At 51.5% G+C, this 20,920-nt stretch overlaps 2 protein-coding genes across 6 annotated transcripts in view; one reads left to right on the top strand and one right to left on the bottom strand.

Annotated features, from left to right (window-relative positions):
* LOC137323481 (obscurin-like protein 1) overlaps positions 1 to 1,418 on the top strand; it is a 270,089-nt gene extending 268,671 nt beyond the window's left edge. For all 5 annotated transcript variants that reach the window (XM_067986989.1, XM_067986986.1, XM_067986987.1 and 2 more), the window contains one exon: positions 626 to 1,418. In XM_067986989.1, the coding sequence (XP_067843090.1) occupies positions 626 to 633 (8 nt within the window). In that variant the 3' untranslated portion in view covers positions 634 to 1,418. The remainder of the gene's footprint in view (positions 1 to 625) is intronic.
* Positions 1,419 to 6,396: 4,978 nt separating this feature from the next.
* Positions 6,397 to 20,920, bottom strand: part of znf142 (zinc finger protein 142) — a 39,151-nt gene continuing 24,627 nt past the window's right edge. Inside the window, exons 8-9 of the mRNA XM_067986982.1 lie at positions 12,854 to 12,959; positions 6,397 to 11,723 (exon numbers count right to left, since the gene is read on the bottom strand). Of these exons, the coding sequence (XP_067843083.1) occupies positions 11,212 to 11,723; positions 12,854 to 12,959 (618 nt within the window). The 3' untranslated portion in view covers positions 6,397 to 11,211. The remainder of the gene's footprint in view (positions 11,724 to 12,853; positions 12,960 to 20,920) is intronic.

Below are 20,920 nucleotides of genomic sequence, written 5' to 3'. Positions count from 1 at the left end.
ACAGTGGGGTCTCACTGCCCCTCTCTCCTTCTCTCTATAACAGTGGGGTCTCACTGCTCCTCTCTCCCTCTCTCTATAACAGTGGGGTCTCACTGCCCCTCTCTATAACAGTGGGGTCTCACTGCCCCTCTCTATAACAGTGGGGTCTCACTGCCCCTCTCTCCCTCTCTCTATAACAGTGGGGTCTCACCGCCCCTCACTGGCCCTCTCTCCACAACAGTGGGGTCTCACTGCTCCTCTCTCCCTCTCTCTATAACAGTGGGGTCTCACTGCTCCTCTCTCCTTCTCTCTATAACAGTGGGGTCTCACTGCTCCTCTCTCCCTCTCTCCACAACAGTGGGGTCTCACTGCCCCTCTCTCCTTCTCTCTATAACAGTGGGGCCTCACTGCCCCTCTCTCTATAACAGTGGGGTCTCACTGCCCCTCTCTCCCTCTCTCTATAACAGTGGGGTCTCACTGCCCCTCTCTCTATAACAGTGGGGCCTCACTGCCCCTCTCTCCTTCTCTCTATAACAGTGGGGTCTCACTGCCCCTCTCTCCCTGTCTGTAACAGCGAAGCCTGAAAATTCCTCCCTCCTGGAATCGCAATCTCCAGAAATGATTTCTTTCTCCTTTTGTTTTTCAGCCGATTAGATGGAAGCGGATTGGAACAGACTTGCCTCCTGCCCTGGAAGTGAACACACACACACACACACACACACACACACGCTCTCCAGGGAAAGCTCGTCACTGGACCCTGCCTTCCTCCCCGGGAGCGATTCCACCGTACCCCTTTAGGGACCTTAGCGGCCCCTCCGTTCACCGTCACTCTCTCCCTCAAAACACACAGCAACGCACGGACAACGCCACAAGTCTGGACACGCTGGGACAGATAAACCCTGACGCTTCCTGGCGGTTCACCAACCCGCCAGGATTGTCCTGGTGTCTCCAGGAACTAAAAGATTAATATCCAGGATGTCACAGATGCGAGCAAAACCAGGGAGAAATATCACAGGAGCATGTAACAAAATTTGATTGTTATTTTCACTTTCTTTGAACACTTTCATTTATTGGTTGTAACATTTTGGAGATAGGTTAAAAAAAAGCACTTTGATTGGCAGTCAGTAATCATCCAATTGGGTAATGAAGTGTCTGTTCGCTTTTCAATTGGCCTTGGGGAGGCGGGGCACTGCGAGGATTGACCTGTTGGGTGACCAATGGCGGGAGTGTGGGGAGGGGGGGGTGGGTCACCGTGAAGATTGATGTGTTGGGTGACCAATGGCGGGAGTGTGGGGAGGCGGGGCACCGCGAGGATTGATGTGTTGGGTGACCAATGGTGGGAGTGTGGGGGGTCACCGTGAAGATTGATGTGTTGGGTGACCAATGGTGGGAGTGTGGGGGTGGGGTCACCGTGAAGATTGATGTGTTGGGTGACCAATGGCGGGAGTGGGGGGGGGGGGGGTCACCGTGAGGATTGACGTGTTGGGTGACCAATGGCGGGAGTGAGTGGGGGGTGTCACCGCGGGGATTGACATGTTGGGTGACCAATGGCGGGAGTGTGTGGGGGGTGTCACCGCGGGGATTGACATGTTGGGTGACCAATGGCAGGAGTGAGTGGGGGGTGTCACCGCGGGGATTGACATGTTGGGTGACCAATGGCAGGAGTGAGTGGGGGGTGTCACCGCGGGGATTGACGTGTTGGGTGACCAATGGCGGGACTGTGAGGGGGTGTCACCGCGGGGATTGACGTGTTGGGTGACCAATGGCAGGACTGTGAGGGGGTGTCACCGCGGGGATTGACGTGTTGGGTGACCAATGGCGGGAGTGGGGGATGGGGCAGTTGGACACGAGAAGTCATGTGATGACACCTCCAGCAATATGTCCAACCAGAGTCAGCGACCCCACAGTTCATTGCTGTGTTGAGCCATTCAAATGAGGAAGGTCCCTGATTCAATCCCCGATCCTGGTCTCCCCTCCTCCATGCTGAGTTCGCTGATCGCAACTGGGTGCTGGGGACACTACAATTGGCCTCAGCATCCCTGGGTTAAGCGCAATGGGGGAGGGGAGGGGAGGAATAGAAACAGCCAGGGTCCCTGTTCCTAATCACCATCTAGCGATCCCTTTGCTGGGAAGTGCGCGTGCAATCAGGGAAAGCTTGGCTGTGATGCACCCCAAGTTCGAATAGTCTAGCAACACACACTGTTTTGCAGCTTGGGCACCTGTGAAACCGTATCCCAGTGTGAGCTGGTGCTTTCACAGCAAGTCCTTACAGTCCTATCCCCGATGAAGTCTCACTCACCGTTGTCCTCACCAACCACTGCCAATGCTTAGTTGGCAAATCTGGTGCGCGAGCTTGCTCTGGGACTTCCGCTGACCCTACGTCTCTCCTTCCACTCTCCGGAGTCGGGGTTCCAATCCATCTTCCCCCACCCACCCCGTCTGTGGCACAGTCTCCGGTCATCGCCCGTCTCTGCCCCTACCTCAGCTCATCTGCTGCTGAAACCCTCATCCATGCCTTTGTTACCTCTATTCTGATTATTCAGCTCTCCTGGCCGGCCTTCCATCTTCCATCCTCCATAAACTTGAGCCCATCCAAACCTCTGCTGCCCGTATCCTAACTTGCAGCAAGTCCCGTTCTTTCATCCCCCCCTGTGATATTTGGACACTAAGGGAATCAAGGGATATGGGGATAGGGTGGGAAAGTGGAGTTGACGCAGATCAGCCATGATCTGTTTGAGCGGAGCAGGTTTGAGGGGCCTTATGACTTACTCCTGCTCCTATTTCTCAAGTTCTGTGCTCGCTGACCGACATTGGCTCCCGGTCTGGCAACACCTCGATTTTTAAAATTTTCATCCTCATGTTCACATCTCTCCGTGGCCTCGTCCCTCCCTATCTCTGTAACCTCCTCCAGCCCTACAACCCTCCGAGATCTCCACATCTCTCCGATTCTGGCCTCTTGCGCATCCCCAATTTTCATCGCCCCAACCCTGGCGGCCGTGCTTTCTGTTGCCTAAGCCCTAAGCTCTGGAATTCCCTCCCTAAACCTCTCTCTCCTCCTTTAAGATGCTCCTTAAAACCTACCTCTTTGACCGAGCCTTCGGTCACCTGTCCTAATATCTCCTTATGTGGCTCGGTGTCAAATTTTGTTCCATTACGTTCCTGTGAAGCTCCTTGTGACGTCTCACTACGTTAAACGGGCTATATAAATGCAAGTTGTTGTCATCACATCCTGCCTAAACCACTCCTGCCTCACCTCTCCCCCAACCGTCCAAAAGCTACTTCTTAGACCTCCCCTTCCCCAATCTCCCCTCGCCCTCTCCCGACTTTCCCGAGTCTGCTGATCGGCCCCTAGCTGTGAAATGCGTTGGCTTGTTTAGTTACGCTGGAGACTCTGTATCCTGCAAAAGGGTGAGTGGCACGAGAAGGTGAGCGAGATTGTGAGCCACTGTTTGATCCAATTGGTTTCTGCACATTATATGGACCGGTGCCCAGTCATTCCCATTGCCCTGTGCACCTTTAGGAGCGCTTACCTGCGACGCAGCCTCAAAACAACCAAAAAAAAATGCTGCCGTCAGAAATTCCGAACCGTTCGGTGTATAAATCAGATTAAGTTACCGAGTAGAGTTCCCCCGAATGAAACCCCCCTGGATTTTAACTCCTCCTGTGCTTCTGTGAAGCATTTATTTGAAGTCTCAGGCCGGCTGCTCCTGTTGAATCCCCCGGGGTGTATTTCAATGCTGTTTTCTTCCTGGTGTTTTACTTTGCCCCGACCCCCCCAGTGTCGCCACTGACAACTCTCCGTTCCTCTGACTCTGGCCTCTCGTGCGTCTCTCCCTCCCTTCGCTCCACCGTTGGTGGCCGTGCCTTCAACCACCCCTGGGGCCTTGGCTTTGAAACACAATCCCTAGACCTCTCTCTCTCCTCCTTAAAACCCACCTCACTGACCAAGTTTTTGGTCGCCCCCCACCTAATCTCTCCTTCTTTATCCCGGCGCCCATCCTTCTCTGCACCGATGGAGCCCGTGTGCTCCTGATGCACACAGATTCCGATGAGGCTCTCTGGCAGTTGTACGCACTCATATACATAAATATATAAAGAAAAATCAGCCCGTGAGAAAATATCACACATCCTCCGTTACACTTCACCGAAGCCCTAGTGATACATCATTCAGTAGTCAGCGTGAATCGATTGGCGTTTGTTGAGGTTGTCATGCTGGGAACTTTCCACTGCGAAGCGATTGTTTGACTTTTTCAATGTTATTACCTCCTGTAATAAAAATTTGCACCAGATGGCAGTTCTTGCGTGTCTTGTTTTTTTTTTCCCCTCCTCCTCCTTTGGGTTTTTACTGCGACACCGTTAGTCCTCGTTCACTCGCTCATCTTGTGTGACCTTTCACTCTTGTGCAAAGGTCACACGCTCCAACCCTCCGCTCCTCCAGTTCTGGCCTCTTGCGCATCCCCGATTTTAATCGCTCCACCGTTGGCGGCCGTGTCTCCAGCTGCCTCGGTGCTTAGCTTTGGAATTCCCTCCCTAAACCTCTAACCCTCTCCTCCTTTAAGACGCTGCTTAAAACCCACATCTTTGACCAAGCTTTTGGTCACCTGTCCTAATCTCAAATTCCGTCTGATTACGCTCCTGTGAAGCGCCTTGGGTCGTTTTACTATGTTAAAGGCGCTATATAAACAACCATCCTCCATCATAGAAAAGCAGTAACGTGATGAACACTTGTGGGAACGATTCTTGAAAATGAGGAGAGCGTCATGGCTTACCTTGGAAGAGCTTTCATCGTTCATCACCTGCTGTTGCTCTCCATGTCCATCGCGATACCCACAGGCTTCCAGTGTAGTGAGGGACACAGATGGCATCTCAACAGACTGTCCATTTACGTTGCAGCCGGGGTTGCCCATGGCCGACCTCCGTTCCCCCCAACGTCCGGACCTCCGTTTCGCGGACTGCCGGGCTTCGCCGCGTTGAGCGAGTCGAGGTTCGGTGCAACTCCCACTACTCGCCAGGAAAAGGTATCATGGTTTGAACAGGAACGGCCATTTTAGGCAATGAATGGAGGGGCGGGGGTGGGGGGCGGAGTAGGGGGAATGGTGCTAGCACCCCCAGAGCTGTAGCCCAGAAAGATTCCTGTCCAAATGGGGATGAGACAATCTCCTCTCTGCTGGGCCCTCGCTGAAATGAGCTTCAGGCAATCTCTCCACCCAATATCCCCCCCTCCCTCTACCTTTTGTCTCCTAAAGGCATCGAATCTGCTGGGGTACGGTCCCAGATGTATGGTCACCCCCATTGGCCATACATGGAATTACACTGAATATACAGCACAGATACAGGCCATTCGGCCCAACTGGTCCATGCGGTGTTTATCTTCCACACGAGCCTCCTCCCTCCCTTCTTCATCGCACCCAACGACATATCCTCTATTCCTTTCTCCCTCATGTGTTTATCAAGCTTCCCTTGGCTATACATCAGGTGTGAGCCTAGATGGTGAGGTGTCATCGGGCCATTCGACCATGAGAGGCATTGTCGTTGAGCTCGATCCAGCCCTCGCCTCTGACATTCACACACTTTCCCAGCAAAGGCCATTAAAGATCCAGGAACAACCCAACCCAACCCCCACGCCCTCACCCGGGAGTGCCCAGATCGACTAACTCGCTCACCGGCCAGGGGTCAGACCTGGGGCCTCATGGCCTGGCAGCTCACCAAGCGATGCGTTTAAACACCGAGCCCCCATGGAATTAAAGTAAAACTTCTCAAGAACCATCGGTCAACTGCACCAAACCCAACGAAAGCGAGGTGGACACTGTACACGACAGGCTCAGGGTTTACCAGGACTTGACCGCAGATGGGTATTAGATCCCCGTGAGCCAGTGAGTAGCACTCTCCTCTCTGGGTCAGAAGGTTGTGGGTTCAAGCCCCACTCCAGAGACTTGAGCCCCACAATCCAGGCTGACACTCCCAGTGCTAGGACTGAGGGAGTGCTGCACTGTCGGAGGTGCCGTCTTTCGGATGAGACATTAAACCAAGGCCGCCTGCCCTCTTAGGTGGACGCAAAAGATCCCATGGCTACTATTCAAAGAAGAGCAGGGGAGTTCTCCCCGGTGTCCTGGGGCCAATATTTATCCCTCAACCAACGTCACTAAAAAGAGATTATCTGCTCATCATCACATTGCTGTTTGTGGGATCTTGCTGTGAGCAAATTGGCTGCCGCGTTTCTTACATTACAACAGTGACTACACTTCAAAAATACCTGTGCTTTGGGACGTTGTGAAAGGAGAGATATAAATACAAGTCTTTCTTTTTTTGGCAGACAGGCTCAAACTGGATAACCCCCATTAAAAAAACTCAAACAGGCCTCGCTCTCCTGCTGCTTGCCGCAAATCATCGGATCAAATCTCAGCTCCCAGACTTCCGTCTTTTCCTTCTTGTTTTTAATGGGATTCAGGATCACATTTAGAAAAAAAAATGCTTTTCAGTCTTTCGGTTCTGTACAGGCAAGCTGAACATATACATTTGATTAGCACATTGTAATCGAGTAATATATTAATATTTCTAATCAGGAGTGCGTGTTCTGTGAGGAATCTCCTCCTTTGCGATAAATACTTTCTAGACATCTGTGGTTGGACAACATTGTCACAGTGACCCCTCTTCAGTGCTCAACACCTCGTCGTGCTTTTCTGCCACCACCCCCCCCCCCCCAAATTTTCTCCAGTCTCCTTCGGAGATAGTGATCTGCGGAAGACTCCAGGAGGGGGCAAGGCTGCTCTGGTGGATGTTAAAAGATCCCAGAGTTCTCCAGATGTCCCGGAATCGTAGAGGTCACAGCACAGGAGGAGGTCACTTGGCTCCTGCTCCAATCCCCTCTCCCCCGTGTCCTTGGCCAATGCTCTCCCTTTAGCCAATACCGCCACACAAATGAAACAATTAACTGGTCTTTCACCTCACTGCTGCTTGTGGGATAGTGTTGTGTGTTAGAAGGGCTGCACTGTCTGCTCACATAACGACTGTCGGTGCACTCCACGATAGGTTGCGTGAAGTGGTTCCAGCTGTTCTGACGTGATTCCGCTCCGTATATAAACTCAAAGATTATCATGACTCCAAACGGGACTCATTCGCAGCTCGGTAACCTGAAGTCACTGTGCAAGCTGCTCCCTGTGGTACATGCACTGAACTTCTGACTTCATCTGTCCTTGTGCTCATGGTTCTACAAATTTCTTTCCGAAAAATTCTCAGCCTCCCTTCCTCCTCCTCTCCCTCAAGTGCTGACTTGTACTGGGGGGATAATTCCGCAGGGACGGGCGCCGATATTAAATTCCTAACGGCGTCAACATGCGGGGATCTCGAGCGGAGCAGCGGGTTGGACCTGCTGCCATTTACCTCCGTGACCTGCGCTCTAATCATGACGAACGCTGGGCGGTCCCCGCTAAGTGGAAAAACATGTCACACTGGTGCAGTAGGAGGCGTTCGAGGTTGGGACTGAGGGATGCTGCATGGGGGAGGAGCAGAGGGGAGGGGTCTTGCTCTCACGTGGCCCGGGGGGTGGTTGCCGCTAACGCTGGTTGCCTCTAGTGGGAAGGACTCCTGCGCAGGTGTGGAGGCCAGGCGAGGACTTGCCCGTAATGACCCTTGACCTGAGCTGTGGAGGCTTGCGCATAAGAAATGGCCCCTCGAAGGCAATGGATGCCATCCAAAACCCGCCAGCAACGCCCGCAGAACATACCCCAGTCGGGAGAGAGAAGCCTCTGTGCGAGGCTCTAAATTCAGTACAAATTAAGCTGAACAGCAGGCAGTTCTGTGCTACAAGTGGGCACACGTTTGCCCGGAGTTGGATTTAGACCAGCCCAGAATTGTCAGCCGTGGCTCGGTGGGTCGATCTCTCGCTTCTGAGTCAGAAAGTCGTGGGCTCAAGTCCCACTCCAGGAACTTGGGCACAAGATCTAGCCCGACACTCCCGGTGTAGTACTCAGGGAGTGCTACACTGTCGGAGGTGCCTTCTTTTGGAGGCGACGTCTCCCCTCCCGGGTGGACATAGAAGATCTCATGACACTATTTGAAGAAGAGCAGGGGGGTGCGTCCCAGGCCAACATTTATCCCTCAACCTACACCTAAAAACTGATTAACTCGTCATTTATCTCATTGCTGTTTGTGGGATCTTGCTGTGCGCAAATTGGCTGCCCCATTTCCTACATTAACACTGACCACACTTCAAAAGTACTTCATTGGCTGTAAAGCGCTTTGGGACGCCCTAAGGGCATGAAAGGCGCTATATAAATGCAAATTTTTTTTGTTACAGCTGGCTCTCCGGGGTGGATTTGACCGCAGGTCCCAGAGATGTCCGATTCCTACACCACCCCTTGTTAGACAAAGGGATAGGCTCCCCCCTGTTCTACTTGCCTCATCCCCCTTTCACGCTCTCCTCGATGTTCTGCCCCATTGAGCAGGGAGAGCCAGGCCTCCTATACTCTAAACCTGTGCACCGGGGCTCGAGCTGCTCCTCCCGTCGAGGGCTGCAGCAAAGGGCAGGTCACGGACAACGATCAGCGGCCCGGGGCTCGGGTCCCTACGCTCCCCATCGTTCTGGTAGCCGGGGGGGGGGGGGGGGGGGGGAGGGGGGAGGGGAGTTATCGGGAAACAGCTCCCTCTGGCCCCATAATAAAGACGGGAGATGTACCTGAAAAGCAAACTGACCAATGAAAGTTCAACTGGATTTAATGCAGTGATGTGGAGAGACTGGAGAAGCTGGGATTGTTCTCCTTAGAACAGAGAAGGTTAAGGTGAGATTATTTGATAGAGGTGTTCAAAATCATGAGGGGTTTTGATAAACTAGATAAGGAGAAACTGTTTTCCAGTGGCAGGAAGGTCGATAACCAGAGGCGACAGATTTAAGGTAATTTGCAAACGAACCAGAGGGGGAAATGAGGAGAATTATTGTGATGATCTGGAATGCACTGCCTGAAAGGGCGGTGGAAGCAGATTCAATAATAACTTTCAAAAGGGAATTGGATAAATGCTTGAAAAGGAAAGATTTGCAGGGGGGAGTGGGACTAATTGGATAGCTCTTTCAAAGAGCCAGCACGGGCACGATGGGTCGAACGGCTTCTTTCTGCACAGTATGATTCTGTGATTCTACTTTCCAGCCAAAGCATTAGGCTGTCTTTCCACGCGCTGATTGGCCAGCTGCGTATTTTGGATTTCCAGAACTGGTGGACTCTCTTTCTGGTGTCTCTCCCTCTGAGCGGTGTTGGAGAGGAGGATGAGAATGGCCTCTGAGGAGCAATGGGTGATGGTGAGAGAATCACTTGACCACGAGGGGCTCCCCCCCTGGGCTCAGCTTACTAAGGCCAGGAGTAGCTCCGGTACCGAGCCAGGGAGGGCCCCCAGCTTCGACCCCCCCAGTCTGCGCTGCGTTGGCTGCTGGGTGCGAGAAGGCAATTGGGACCCTGCAATTGGTCTGAGTGCCCCTGGGGCTAAGGAAGGTTGGGGGGGGGAGGGAGGGGGCAATAAAAAAAGTCAGCCTGGGGAACTTCTCCTGGATGTCAGGAGTGGGGGAGGGAGGAGAGGACCCCACTCGGTTATAATGCCCCTCCATGGTCTTAATATCCTGTCGACACTCCCCGTCGGGGCTCATATGTGAAGCATGCCCGTGGAACTATACCCCGGCAAAGGTCAGCACCTTGAGGAGAGGAGAGGGGAGGGGGCGGAAGGAGGAGAGGGGAGGGAAGGGAAGGAGAGGAGAGGGAAGGGAAGGGAAGGAAGGAGAGGGGAGGGAAGGAAAGGAAGGAGAGGGGAGGGAAGGGAAGGAAGGAGGGAAGGGAAGGAAAGAGAGGGGAAGGAAGGGAATGGAAGGAAGGAGAGGGGAAGGAAGGAGAGGGAAGGAGAGGAGAGGGAAGGGGAGGGAAGGAGAGGGGAGGGGAGGAGAGGGGAGGGGAGGAGAGGGGAGGGGAGGAGAGGGAAGGGAAGGAGAGGAGTGGGAAGGGAAGGAGAGGGGCGGAGAAGAGAGGTGAACATGAAGGACAAACTCCAGGCGGTTCTGTTACTCGGAATGTTCCCTTCCCTCGGAATCTCAGAAGCCTTTCAACGGTCCTCTAACAATACAGTGATTGGCAATAAGGGGAGAGCATTAATTGTTAAGAGAAATAAAGTCGGCAGACAAGACAACACAGGTGTCGAGACAAAATTAAAGCCTTGCCCTGTTTGGATTTTCTGGGATGTTCTGGTGGTTGCTGTAATATGCTATTTGCATTCTGAAAAATAAAATGGGGTGGTGGGGGAATTCCTGCTGTCAGGACCCCTGTAAAATTGGGATGCGGAAATTCCCTGGTGCAGCAACTCTATTCCGAAGGGTTTTTTCTTCGAACTTCCGTGCGCTCGACTCCCAGTGTTCAAATATTGCCCAACTCCAGCGATAAGTCTTTATGGAAATGTTATCACAAGTCATTCGATTATACTGACAGTTTGATAATGTGAAACGGCACGGCTCTCTCGATAGTTTTTCCCCAAACCTTATTCTGCTTTCACCTAAGTGTTTTTTTAAAATTAAGAGGGCCTTCTTGTAGTTTCGGCGAAGGCTCAGCTGGTCACACAGCTTCACCATCGCGATGCCGGAGAAAATAATCACACCCGTTGATTATCGTGTCCCTTTTGCGACACGCGGTTAAACACGTCTCTCCGGGGAAAGGGGGCCTCGACCTTCCCTCCGCCTTCCAAAACCTTCCGCTGTAGATTGCGGCGGTGCAGCAAGAACTCTGCGGACGGCGTGCCTCACGTTCCCGCTCCAGGGTACCGCGATGGCGGGAGCGAAAGGTTCCGTCTTTCCGATTCGGGTGCTTGCTGGCACCCCTGCAGATCAGTGCTTGACTTAAAAGGCGTGAGCCCTTTTGGTTCAGAGACAGTGCTTGCAGGATTTACATCCTCGACGCAGTACGGTTGCAGTCTCATCAGATACTCCCAATGCGGCAGCGGGTCATTTTCCTTTTAGACGGGAGAATTCGCGGCCCATTGTTTGGGTTCGAACAGTGCCCCTGGGTCTCTGCATTAACGCTGGCTCAAGTCGCACGCGCACACGCACACACGTCTCTGGTTAATGCGACACCCTCCAAATTATTCACATCGAATCTCTCCCCAAGGCAGTGTGGGCCAGCCCCACTCGTAGCATCGCTCAGCCTTCCCCCCCCGAAGGCAAAGGCTTTTTCCAACACACCTCCCTCCTCCCAAACTCCCCCTTTCTACTTAGGAGCTGCTGGAGGCCGTGCCGGGGACTGGCTTGTCGGCACTGTCGGAGGTCAGCGGTGGGTGGTGGGTGGGCGGAGACTGCCCGGCTCTGCCGTCGCCCGGGCCCAGGGGGTGGCTGACCGGAGGCACCTTGCCCACCCCCTCGCCGGGGTCGGCCGAGGCTTTCTGGGGGTGGTGCCGCTGGATGTGCTTGACCACCTGGAACTTCTGCTTGGCCTTGTAGCTGCAGTGGCGGCAGAAGAAGGGGTGCTCGTTGGTGTGGGTCAGGTAGTGGTGGCGGAGCCCGGCCTGCCAGCGGAAGCCGCGGCAGCACACGCTGCACACGTACGGCTTCTCCTCGCTGTGCTTCTTCAGGTGGGTCTTCAGGAGGAAGCGGGTTTTGAAGCCCTTGCCGCACTGCTCGCAGATGAAGCTCCGCGCCTCCTTGTGCCGCGTCTCCTTGTGGGTCCGCAGCGCGTCGGCCCGGTTAGTGCAGTAATCGCATTCGTCACACTGGTAGGGCTTGGCACCTGCGAACAGGAACGCCACAGTTAACTGGGCGCACCGAGTCGGTTACTCAGGCCCATATTATTGACCAGGCACCCTAACCAGGTTACCTGCATCTCTCCCACACTCAACCAGAGGCACGAACACTGTTACCCAGGCCAATGCTATTAACCAGACACCCTAACCAGGTTACCTGCATCTCTCCCACACTCAGCCAGGGGCACAAACGCTGTTACCCAGGCCAATGCTATTAACCAGACACCCTAACCAGGTTACCTGCATCTCTCCCACACTCAACCAGAGGCACGAACGCTGTTACCCAGGCCAATGCTATTAACCAGACACCCTAACCAGGTTACCCCCACTTCCCAAACTTAACTAGAGGCATTGACCCAGTTACCCAATTAACTAGACATACTAATCTGGTTACCACCAACATCATACTTAACTAGAGGCAATAATCTGGTTACCCAGGCCAACACGATTAACTAGACATACTATCCTGGTTAACTCTACCTCAACACTTAACGAGATTCATGAACCCAGTTACCCTTGCAAACAATTGACTAGACTCGCTAACTTATTTAACTGCACCCCACACTTAACCAGAGGCACTATCTAGCTATCAGATAGTGACAGTAACTGGAGGCTCCAGCTTGGTTACCTACATAATCTGAACACATGAGCCCAGAACTTCCTTGGAGCTGCTCCCACTCCCCTGTAACTCATAGAATCAAACAAAATTTATGGCACAGAAGGAGGCCATTCGGCCCATCGTGTCCGCACCGGCCGAAAATGAACCACCCAGCCTAATCCCACAATCCAGCACTTGGTCCGTAGCCCTGTAGGTTACAGCACTTCAGGTGCACATCCAGGTACTTTTTAAATGAGTTGAGGGTTTCTGCCTCTCCCACCCTCTCAGGCAGTGAGTTCCAGACCCCCACCACCCTCTGGGTGAAATCCTTCACCAGAAGTGCGGTGGAAACCCCGTTCATAAGCGAGGAGATCACTTGCAGATTATATAAACCGTCTCCCCTGCAGGGATCAACTGAACTACCCACTGCTTTAACCAGATGAGCTACCCAGGGATGCTCCCTGACTATCGGGCAATATATTTTTTGTGACTTGGCACCGTGCATCTGCCATTCTTTACCTGTGTGTTTCGTCATGTGGTACTTGAGCTGGTTGATCCACTTGCACTTGTACCCACACTCCGGGCACAGGTACTTCCTCTCCTCCTGGTGAATCCGCATGTGATACTGAACAAAAGGGAGACTTAGGTTAATGTTTCGGCACCAACAGCCTCCCAAACTAACCCATTACAGCCTCGTTAGCAGGACTCCAGTGAAGTGTAACCATGGGAGTGTGAATGTATCTGCTCGAACTGTGGGAAATTACCCAGCTATATAATTACAGATTGTGTCCAGGGTTGTCGCTGTAGAGGGCACTTTGTGCTGTGTAATAAAGGGGTACAGTACTGGTGGGTACAGGTCTGTCACTGTATAACACTGGGGTCCAGTACTGGTGGGTACAGGTCTGTCACTATATAACACTGGGGTACAGTTCTGGTGGGTACAGGTCTGTCACTGTATAACACTGGGGTACAGTACTGGTGGGTACAGGTCTGTCACTGTATAACACTGGGGTACAGTTCTGGTGGGTACAGGTCTGTCACTGTATAACACTGGGGTCCAGTACTGGTGGGTACAGGTCTGTCACTGTATAACACTGGGGTCCAGTACTGGTGGGTACAGGTCTGTCACTGTATAACACAGGGGTACAGTACTGGTGGGTACAGGTCTGTCACTGTATAACACTGGGGTACAGTACTGGTGGGTACAGGTCTGTCACCGTATAACACTGGGGTACAGTACTGGTGGGTACAGGTCTGTCACTGTATAACACTGGGGTACAGTACTGGTGGGTACAGGTCTGTCACTGTATAACACTGGGATACAGTACTGGTGGGTACAGGTCTGTCACTGTATAACACTGGGGTACAGTACTGGTGGGTACAGGTCTGTCACTGTATAACACTGGGGTACAGTACTGGTGGGTACAGGTCTGTCACTGTATAACACTGGGGTACAGTACTGGTGGGTACAGGTCTGTCACTGTATAACACTGGGGTACAGTACTGGTGGGTACAGGTATGTCACTGTATGACACTGGGGTACAGTACTGGTGGGTACAGGTCTGTCACTGTATAACACTGGGGTACAGTACTGGTGGGTACAGGTCTGTCACTGTATAACACTGGGGTACAGTACTGGTGGGTACAGGTCTGTCACTGTATGACACTGGGGTACAGTACTGGTGGGTACAGGTCTGTCACTGTATAACACGGGTACAGTACTGGTGGGTACAGGTCTGTCACTGTATAATATTGGGATACAGTACTGGTGGGTACAGGTCTGTCACTGTATGACACTGGGGTACAGTACTGGTGGGTACAGGTCTGTCACTGTATAACACTGGGGTACAGTACTGGTGGGTACAGGTCTGTCACTGTATAACACTGGGGTACAGTACTGGTGGGTACAGCTCTGTCACTGTATAACACTGGGGTACAGCTCTGTCACTGTATAACACTGGGGTACAGGACTGGTGGGTACAGGTCTGTCACTGTATAACACTGGGGTACAGTACTGGTGGGTACAGGTCTGTCACTGTATAACACGGGTACAGTACTGGTGGGTACAGGTCTGTCACTGTATAATATTGGGATACAGTACTGGTGGGTACAGGTCTGTCACTGTATGACACTGGGGTACAGTACTGGTGGGTACAGGTCTGTCACTGTATAACACTGGGGTACAGTACTGGTGGGTACAGGTCTGTCACTGTATAACACTGGGGTACAGTACTGGTGGGTACAGCTCTGTCACTGTATAACACTGGGGTACAGGACTGGTGGGTACAGGTCTGTCACTGTATAACACTGGGGTACAGTACTGGTGGGTACAGGTCTGTCACTGTATAACACGGGTACAGTACTGGTGGGTACAGGTCTGTCACTGTATAATATTGGGATACAGTACTGGTGGGTACAGGTCTGTCACTGTATGACACTGGGGTACAGTACTGGTGGGTACAGGTCTGTCACCGTATAACACTGGGGTACAGTACTGGTGGGTACAGCTCTGTCACTGTATAACACTGGGGTACAGGACTGGTGGGTACAGGTCTGTCACTGTATAACACTGGGGTACAGTACTGGTGGGTACAGGTCTGTCACTGTATAACACTGGGGTACAGTACTGGTGGGTACAGGTCTGTCACTGTATAACACTGGGGTCCAGTACTGGTGGGTACAGGTCTGTCACTGTATAACACTGGGGTACAGTACTGGTGGGAACAGGTCTGTCACTGTATAACACTGGGGTACAGTACTGGTGGGTACAGGTCTGTCACTGTATAACACTGGGGTACAGTACTGGTGGGTACAGGTCTGTCACTGTATAACACTGGGGTACAGTACTGGTGGGTACAGGTCTGTCACTGATGGTGGGAGCAGTTTGAGAGGATGAATAAGGAGCATCACACTAGGAGTGTATTACACAACACAGACGTGTACTGTTGGATTTCTACATTGTATATTGTCGACAGCAGAGTAAATAAACCCAGTGCCACTGGCAAACACCTCAAAAAATGGGTTCCAACAAAAAGATTCCACACGCTCCCCACACAAACAGTTTGATTCAGTTGGTGGCACTCTCGCTCCTGAGTCAGAAGGTTGTGGATTCAAGTCCCCACCCCAGGGGACTCGAATCTAGGCTGTCACTTCAATGCAGTACTGAGGGAGTGTTGTGATGTTGGAGAGGCCGTCTTTCCGATGAGGCTCTGTCTGTTTGTTCTGGCACTATTCAATAAAGAGCAGGGAGTTCCCCAGGTGTTGTGCCCAACATTCATCTCTCAAGCAACGTCACAAAAAAACATACTGCTGCTTGTGGGATCTTGCCGTGTACATCAACATCCTGGGGTTTACCAGTGACCAGAAACTCAACTGGACCAGCCACATACATGTTGTGGTTACTAGAGCAGGTCAGAGACTGGGTATTCTGCGGCGAATGACTCACCTCGTGACTCCCCAAAGTCTCTCCACCAAGGCACAAGTCAGGAGTGTGATGGAATACTCTCCACTTGCCTGGATGGGTGCAGCTCCAACAACACTCAAGAATTTCCACACCATCCAGGACAAAGCAACCCACTTGATCAACAGTCCATCCACCACCTTAAATTCACTCCCTTCACCATCGGTGCACTGTGGCTGCAGTGTGTACCATCCACAGGATGCACTGCAGCAACTCGCCAAGGCTTCTTCGACAGCACCTCCCAAACCCACGACCTCCTCCACCTAGGACAAGGGAAGCAGGCACATGGGAACAACACCACCTCCAAGTTATCCTCCAAATCACACACCATCCCAACTTGGACATATATCGGCCGTCCCTTCATCGTCGCTGGGTCAAAATCCTGGACCTCCCTACGTAACAGCACTGTGGGAGAACCTTCACCACACGGTCTGCAGCGGTTCAAGACGGTGGCTCACCACCACCTTCTCAATGGTAATGAGGGATGGGCAATAAATGCCGGCCTTGCCAGCGACGCCCACATCCAGAGATGAATACATTTTTTTTTAAATGGCTGCCTCTTTCGCCTACATAACAAGTGACTGCACTTCAAAAGTAATTCATGGGTGGGGTGGTAAAATGCTTTGAGATATTTCTGTGAGATGCAACAGAATTACATAAATAGAATTACATTGAATTTACAGCACAGAAACAGGCCATTCGGCCCAACTGGTTCATGCTGGTGTTTATGCCGCACTTGAGCCTCCTCCCTCCCTACTCCATCTAACCTTTCAGCGATCCCTTTTGTTCCCCTCTCCCTCATGTGATTATCTAGCTTCCCCTTAACTGCATCTATGCTAGTGGCCTCGACTACTCCTTGTGTAATAGGGTGCAATGCAAACGCAAGTCATTTATTCTTTTTCTTCGCAAAAACAACAGAGATAAAAGATAAGATTCTGCAGACTCATCTGGTGCACTGACTATCCTGCAATTACCACAGGGAGATAAAGCCAATCATCGGCATTGCAGATTGTAAAGGCATTCACCGAGGTATCGCTTCCACAGAACTGCGAAGACCGCAGGGGGTGGGGGGCAGGGGGGGTGGAGAGAGACAAAGGTTACAAGATCGGCTTTTCTTCGGCCAAATTTTTTTTTCCCCTTTACAGAAGACGTCAGCCAACTCTGGCCAAGGTACAGTTCCACGGGCGCGCATAACATCTCGTGCACTCCTAGACAGCGAGAGCCAATAAGCTATTTGACCATGGGGGGGTGGGGGGGGGCACATTTAAAACTCTGGAAATAAAAGAGACCATGAACCCAACTGGTTCATTAATGTCCTTTAGGGAAGGAAACCTGTCGTCTTTACCCGGTCTGTGTCAGCCGTGGCTAGCACTCTCGTCTCTGAGCCGGAAGGTCACGGGTTCAAGCCCCGTTCCACAGACTTGAGCACGTAATCCAGGCTGACACTTTGGTGCGGTACTGCGGGAGCGCCGCACTGTCTGAGGATGAGACGTTAAACCGAGGCGCCGTCTGCCCCCTCAGGTGGAAGCAAACGATCCCACGGCCACTATTTCGAAGAGGAGCAGGGGGAGTTCTCCCCGGTGTCCTGGGCCAATATATTTATCCCTCAACCAACATCATCGAAACAGATTATCCGGTCATTTATTTCAATGCTGTTTGTGGGATCTCGCTGTGCACAAATTGGCTGCCACGTTTCCGACATTACAACAGTGACCGCACTTCAAGAAGTAGTTTGTTGGCCGTGAAGCGCTTTGGGACGTCCTGAAGTTGTGAAAGGCGCGACAGAAATGCAATTCTTTCATTTTTCTCTTTTACAAGTTACAATTTCCTTCCTGCTTTTCACAAGTTTCCAAGGCTTATCGAGTAGACCAAAAGGGAGCTGATTTCTTCCTGTATCTAATTGTTTCAGTTTCTACACTGAACCAATCGTAAAGCTCAAACAGTCAGACAGCCACTGCACACATTGGAACGTTAATATATAAATGGGTCTGTACGAATTTAGGTAAGTATTGTGCACTCTCAACAATTATTGACAGTCCCTATCATGGAAAGAGTTAATAATTCTCAGTTCGAGATAATTTTCCAATCATCAAATGAGGTATTGGGGTTAGAAATGAGTTGGTGAATCACTGCAGCACTCAGAGGACGAGCAGATAAATAATAAAAACCGACTGCAGGCCTAGAAAATGGCAATGTCACAGTGGGGAAAGAAGGGCTCTTCAGAAGTCGGGATTTAAGACACGCCAACAGTATAGAGGGAGCTTTACTCTGTACCTAACCCGTGCTGTACCTGCCCTGGGAGCGTTTGATGGGACAGTGCAGAGCGAGCTTTACTCTGTACCTAACCCGTGCTGTACCTGCCCTGGGAGCGTTTGATGGGACAGTGTAGAGGGAGCTTTACTCTGTACCTAACCCGTGCTGTACCTGCCCTGGGAGCGTTTGATGGGACAGTGCAGAGGGAGCTTTACTCTGTACCTAACCCGTGCTGTACCTGCCCTGGGAGTGTTTGATGGGACAGTGCAGAGGGAGCTTTACTCTGTACCTACCCCGTGCTGTACCTGCCCTGGGAGTGTTTGATGAGACAGTGTAGAGGGAGCTTTACTCTGTATCTAACCCGTGCTGTACCTGCCCTGGGAGTGTTTGATGAGACAGTGTAGAGGGAGCTTTACTCTGTACCTAACCCGTGCTGTACCTGCCCCGGGAGTGTTTGATGAGACAGTGTAGAGGGAGCTTTACTCTGTACCTAACCCGTGCTGTACCTGCCCTGGGAGTGTTTGATGGGACAGTGTAGAGGGAGCTTTACTCTGTACCTAACCCGTGCTGTACCTGCCCTGGGAGTGTTTGATGGGACAGTGTAGAGGGAGCTTTACTCTGTATCTAAACCGTGCTGAGCCTAATCTGGGAGTGTTCTGTATTTTGCTATGTTTATTTGCTGAATTACTGGCGTGTTACTTCTGTTGCTGTCCAATAATAAGGAACATTTCCTGCGATGATAGTGCTGTTTCCCTTTGTGGGCTGATGCCGCCTTTTATGAGTTTGGACAGGACGTATCAGTCTTTCTATGGGGTTATGGGAATGTGATGATATTTACATTTCTTCAGTGGAAGGAGCTCAATGTTGGCAGTGGAGGTGGGGGGGGGCGGCGGAGCTCCTCTTGAAGTGTGTAAGTATTTGCAGGGGATTGCCAGGAGTTTGCATCCGTAGGACCGTCAACCACGCGTTTAGAAACCCCATTAACAGTGACAAATAGCCTCCGCATTGTAACTCAGTTCCTGTTGTGCTGTATTTGTCCTGATTATACTGCACGGCAGATTTGGCAACACCACACTTAACAAAGAAAACAAGAACACGCATCTATGTTGTGTCTTGTCACACCCTCAGGAAGTCCCAAAGCATTTTACAACAATAAATTACATTTTTGAAGTGTCATCACCGTTGTTTTGTAGCAAATTAAAGAAATGGCCAGTGAACATGTTTCTGATTGTGTTGGGTGAGGGGAGAATGTTGACCAGGATGCAGGGAGACTGGGAAGACTCCCTGCACTGACATGGGATCTCTTAAGTCGACCTCACAGAGCCTCAGTTTAACATCTCATCGGAAGACAGCAACTCTGACAGTGCAGCACTCTCTCAGTATTGTAATGTTGGAAAACACGACAGCCAATTTGTGCACAGTAAGGTCCCACAAATAGCAAGCAGATAATAACTAGATAGTCCGTTTTCTCGGGGTGCGGGTGTCGGTGGTGAGGCCGGCATTTATTGCCCGTCTTCAGTTGCCCCTTGAGAAGGTGGTGGTGAGCCGCCTTTTCCTGGAACCGCTGCAGTCCGTGTGGTGAAGGTTCTCCCACAGTGCTGTTAAGTAGGGAGTTCTAGGATTTTGACCCAGCGAAGATGAAGGAACGGCCGACATATGTCCAAGTCAGGATGGTGTGTGACTTGGAGGGGAACTTGGGGGTGGTGGTGTTCCTGTGCACCTGCTGCCCTTGTCCTTCTAGGTGGAGGAGGTCGCGGGTTTGGGAGTTGCTGAATGAATACAAGTATTTCTTTATTTACAGGGCTGCAAAAGGCTCTCTTAAGCTTTCTCGATTGTAAAACAAAACTGTATCAGCCACTTATTCATAGAATTATAAAGAATTTACAGCATAGAAACAGGCCATTTGGCCCAACTGGTTTATGCTCCACACGAGCCTCCTCCCTCCCTACTTCATCTCACTATCAGTATATCCTTCTATTCCTTCCTCCCTCGTGTGTTTATCGAGCTTCCCCTTAAATCCATCTATGTTATTTGCCTCAACTACTCCCTTGTGGGAGCGAGTTCCACATTCTCACCACTCTCTGGGTAAAGAAGTTTCTCCTGAATTCCCTATTGGATTTATTAGTGACTATCTTATATTTATGACCCCTAGTTCTGGTCTCTCCTGCAAGTGGAACCACCTTCTCTACATCTATCTCATCAAACCCTTTCATTATCTTAAAGACCTCTATCAGGTCACCCCTCAGCCTTCTCTTTTCTAGAGCCTGTTCAGTTTTTCCTGACAAATATATCCTCTCAGTTCTGGTATCATCCTTGTGAATCTTTTTTGCACCTTCTCCAGTGCCTCTATATCCTTTCTATAATACGGAGACCGGAACTGTGCACAGCACTCCAGCTAAAATCACCTCATGACTCTGCAGGCCACTCGAGCGGGAAAAACCCTATCCTTCGCCTTGTTTCCCTTGGTGCTGCCGTTACAACAACAACAAGCTGCATTTATATAGCACCTTAAACGTTGTAAAACGTCCCATGGCACTTCACAGGAGCGTAAACAAACAAAAATTGACACCGAGCCACATAAGGAGATATTAGGGCAGGTGACCAAAAGCCTAGTCAAAGAGGTAGGTTTGAAGGAGAGTCTTAAAGGAGGAGAGAGAGGAGAGGTGTAGGGAGGGAATTCCAGAGCTTGGGGCCGAGGCAGCAGAAGGCACGGCCGCCAATGGTGGAGCGATGGAAGTGCAAGAGGCCAGAACAGGAGGAGCGCAGAGATCTCGGAGGGTTGTGGGGCTGGAGGAGGTTACAGTGATAGGGTGGGGGGGGGGGGAGGGGAGAGGGCCATGGAGGGATTTGAACACGAGGATGAGAACTTCTAA

This window comes from Heptranchias perlo, chromosome 7 (genome assembly GCF_035084215.1).
Source record: "Heptranchias perlo isolate sHepPer1 chromosome 7, sHepPer1.hap1, whole genome shotgun sequence".
Classification (NCBI taxonomy): domain Eukaryota; kingdom Metazoa; phylum Chordata; class Chondrichthyes; order Hexanchiformes; family Hexanchidae; genus Heptranchias; species Heptranchias perlo.
Note: the sequence above shows the minus strand (reverse complement) of the source record. Positions and strands in the feature narration are given on the sequence as shown.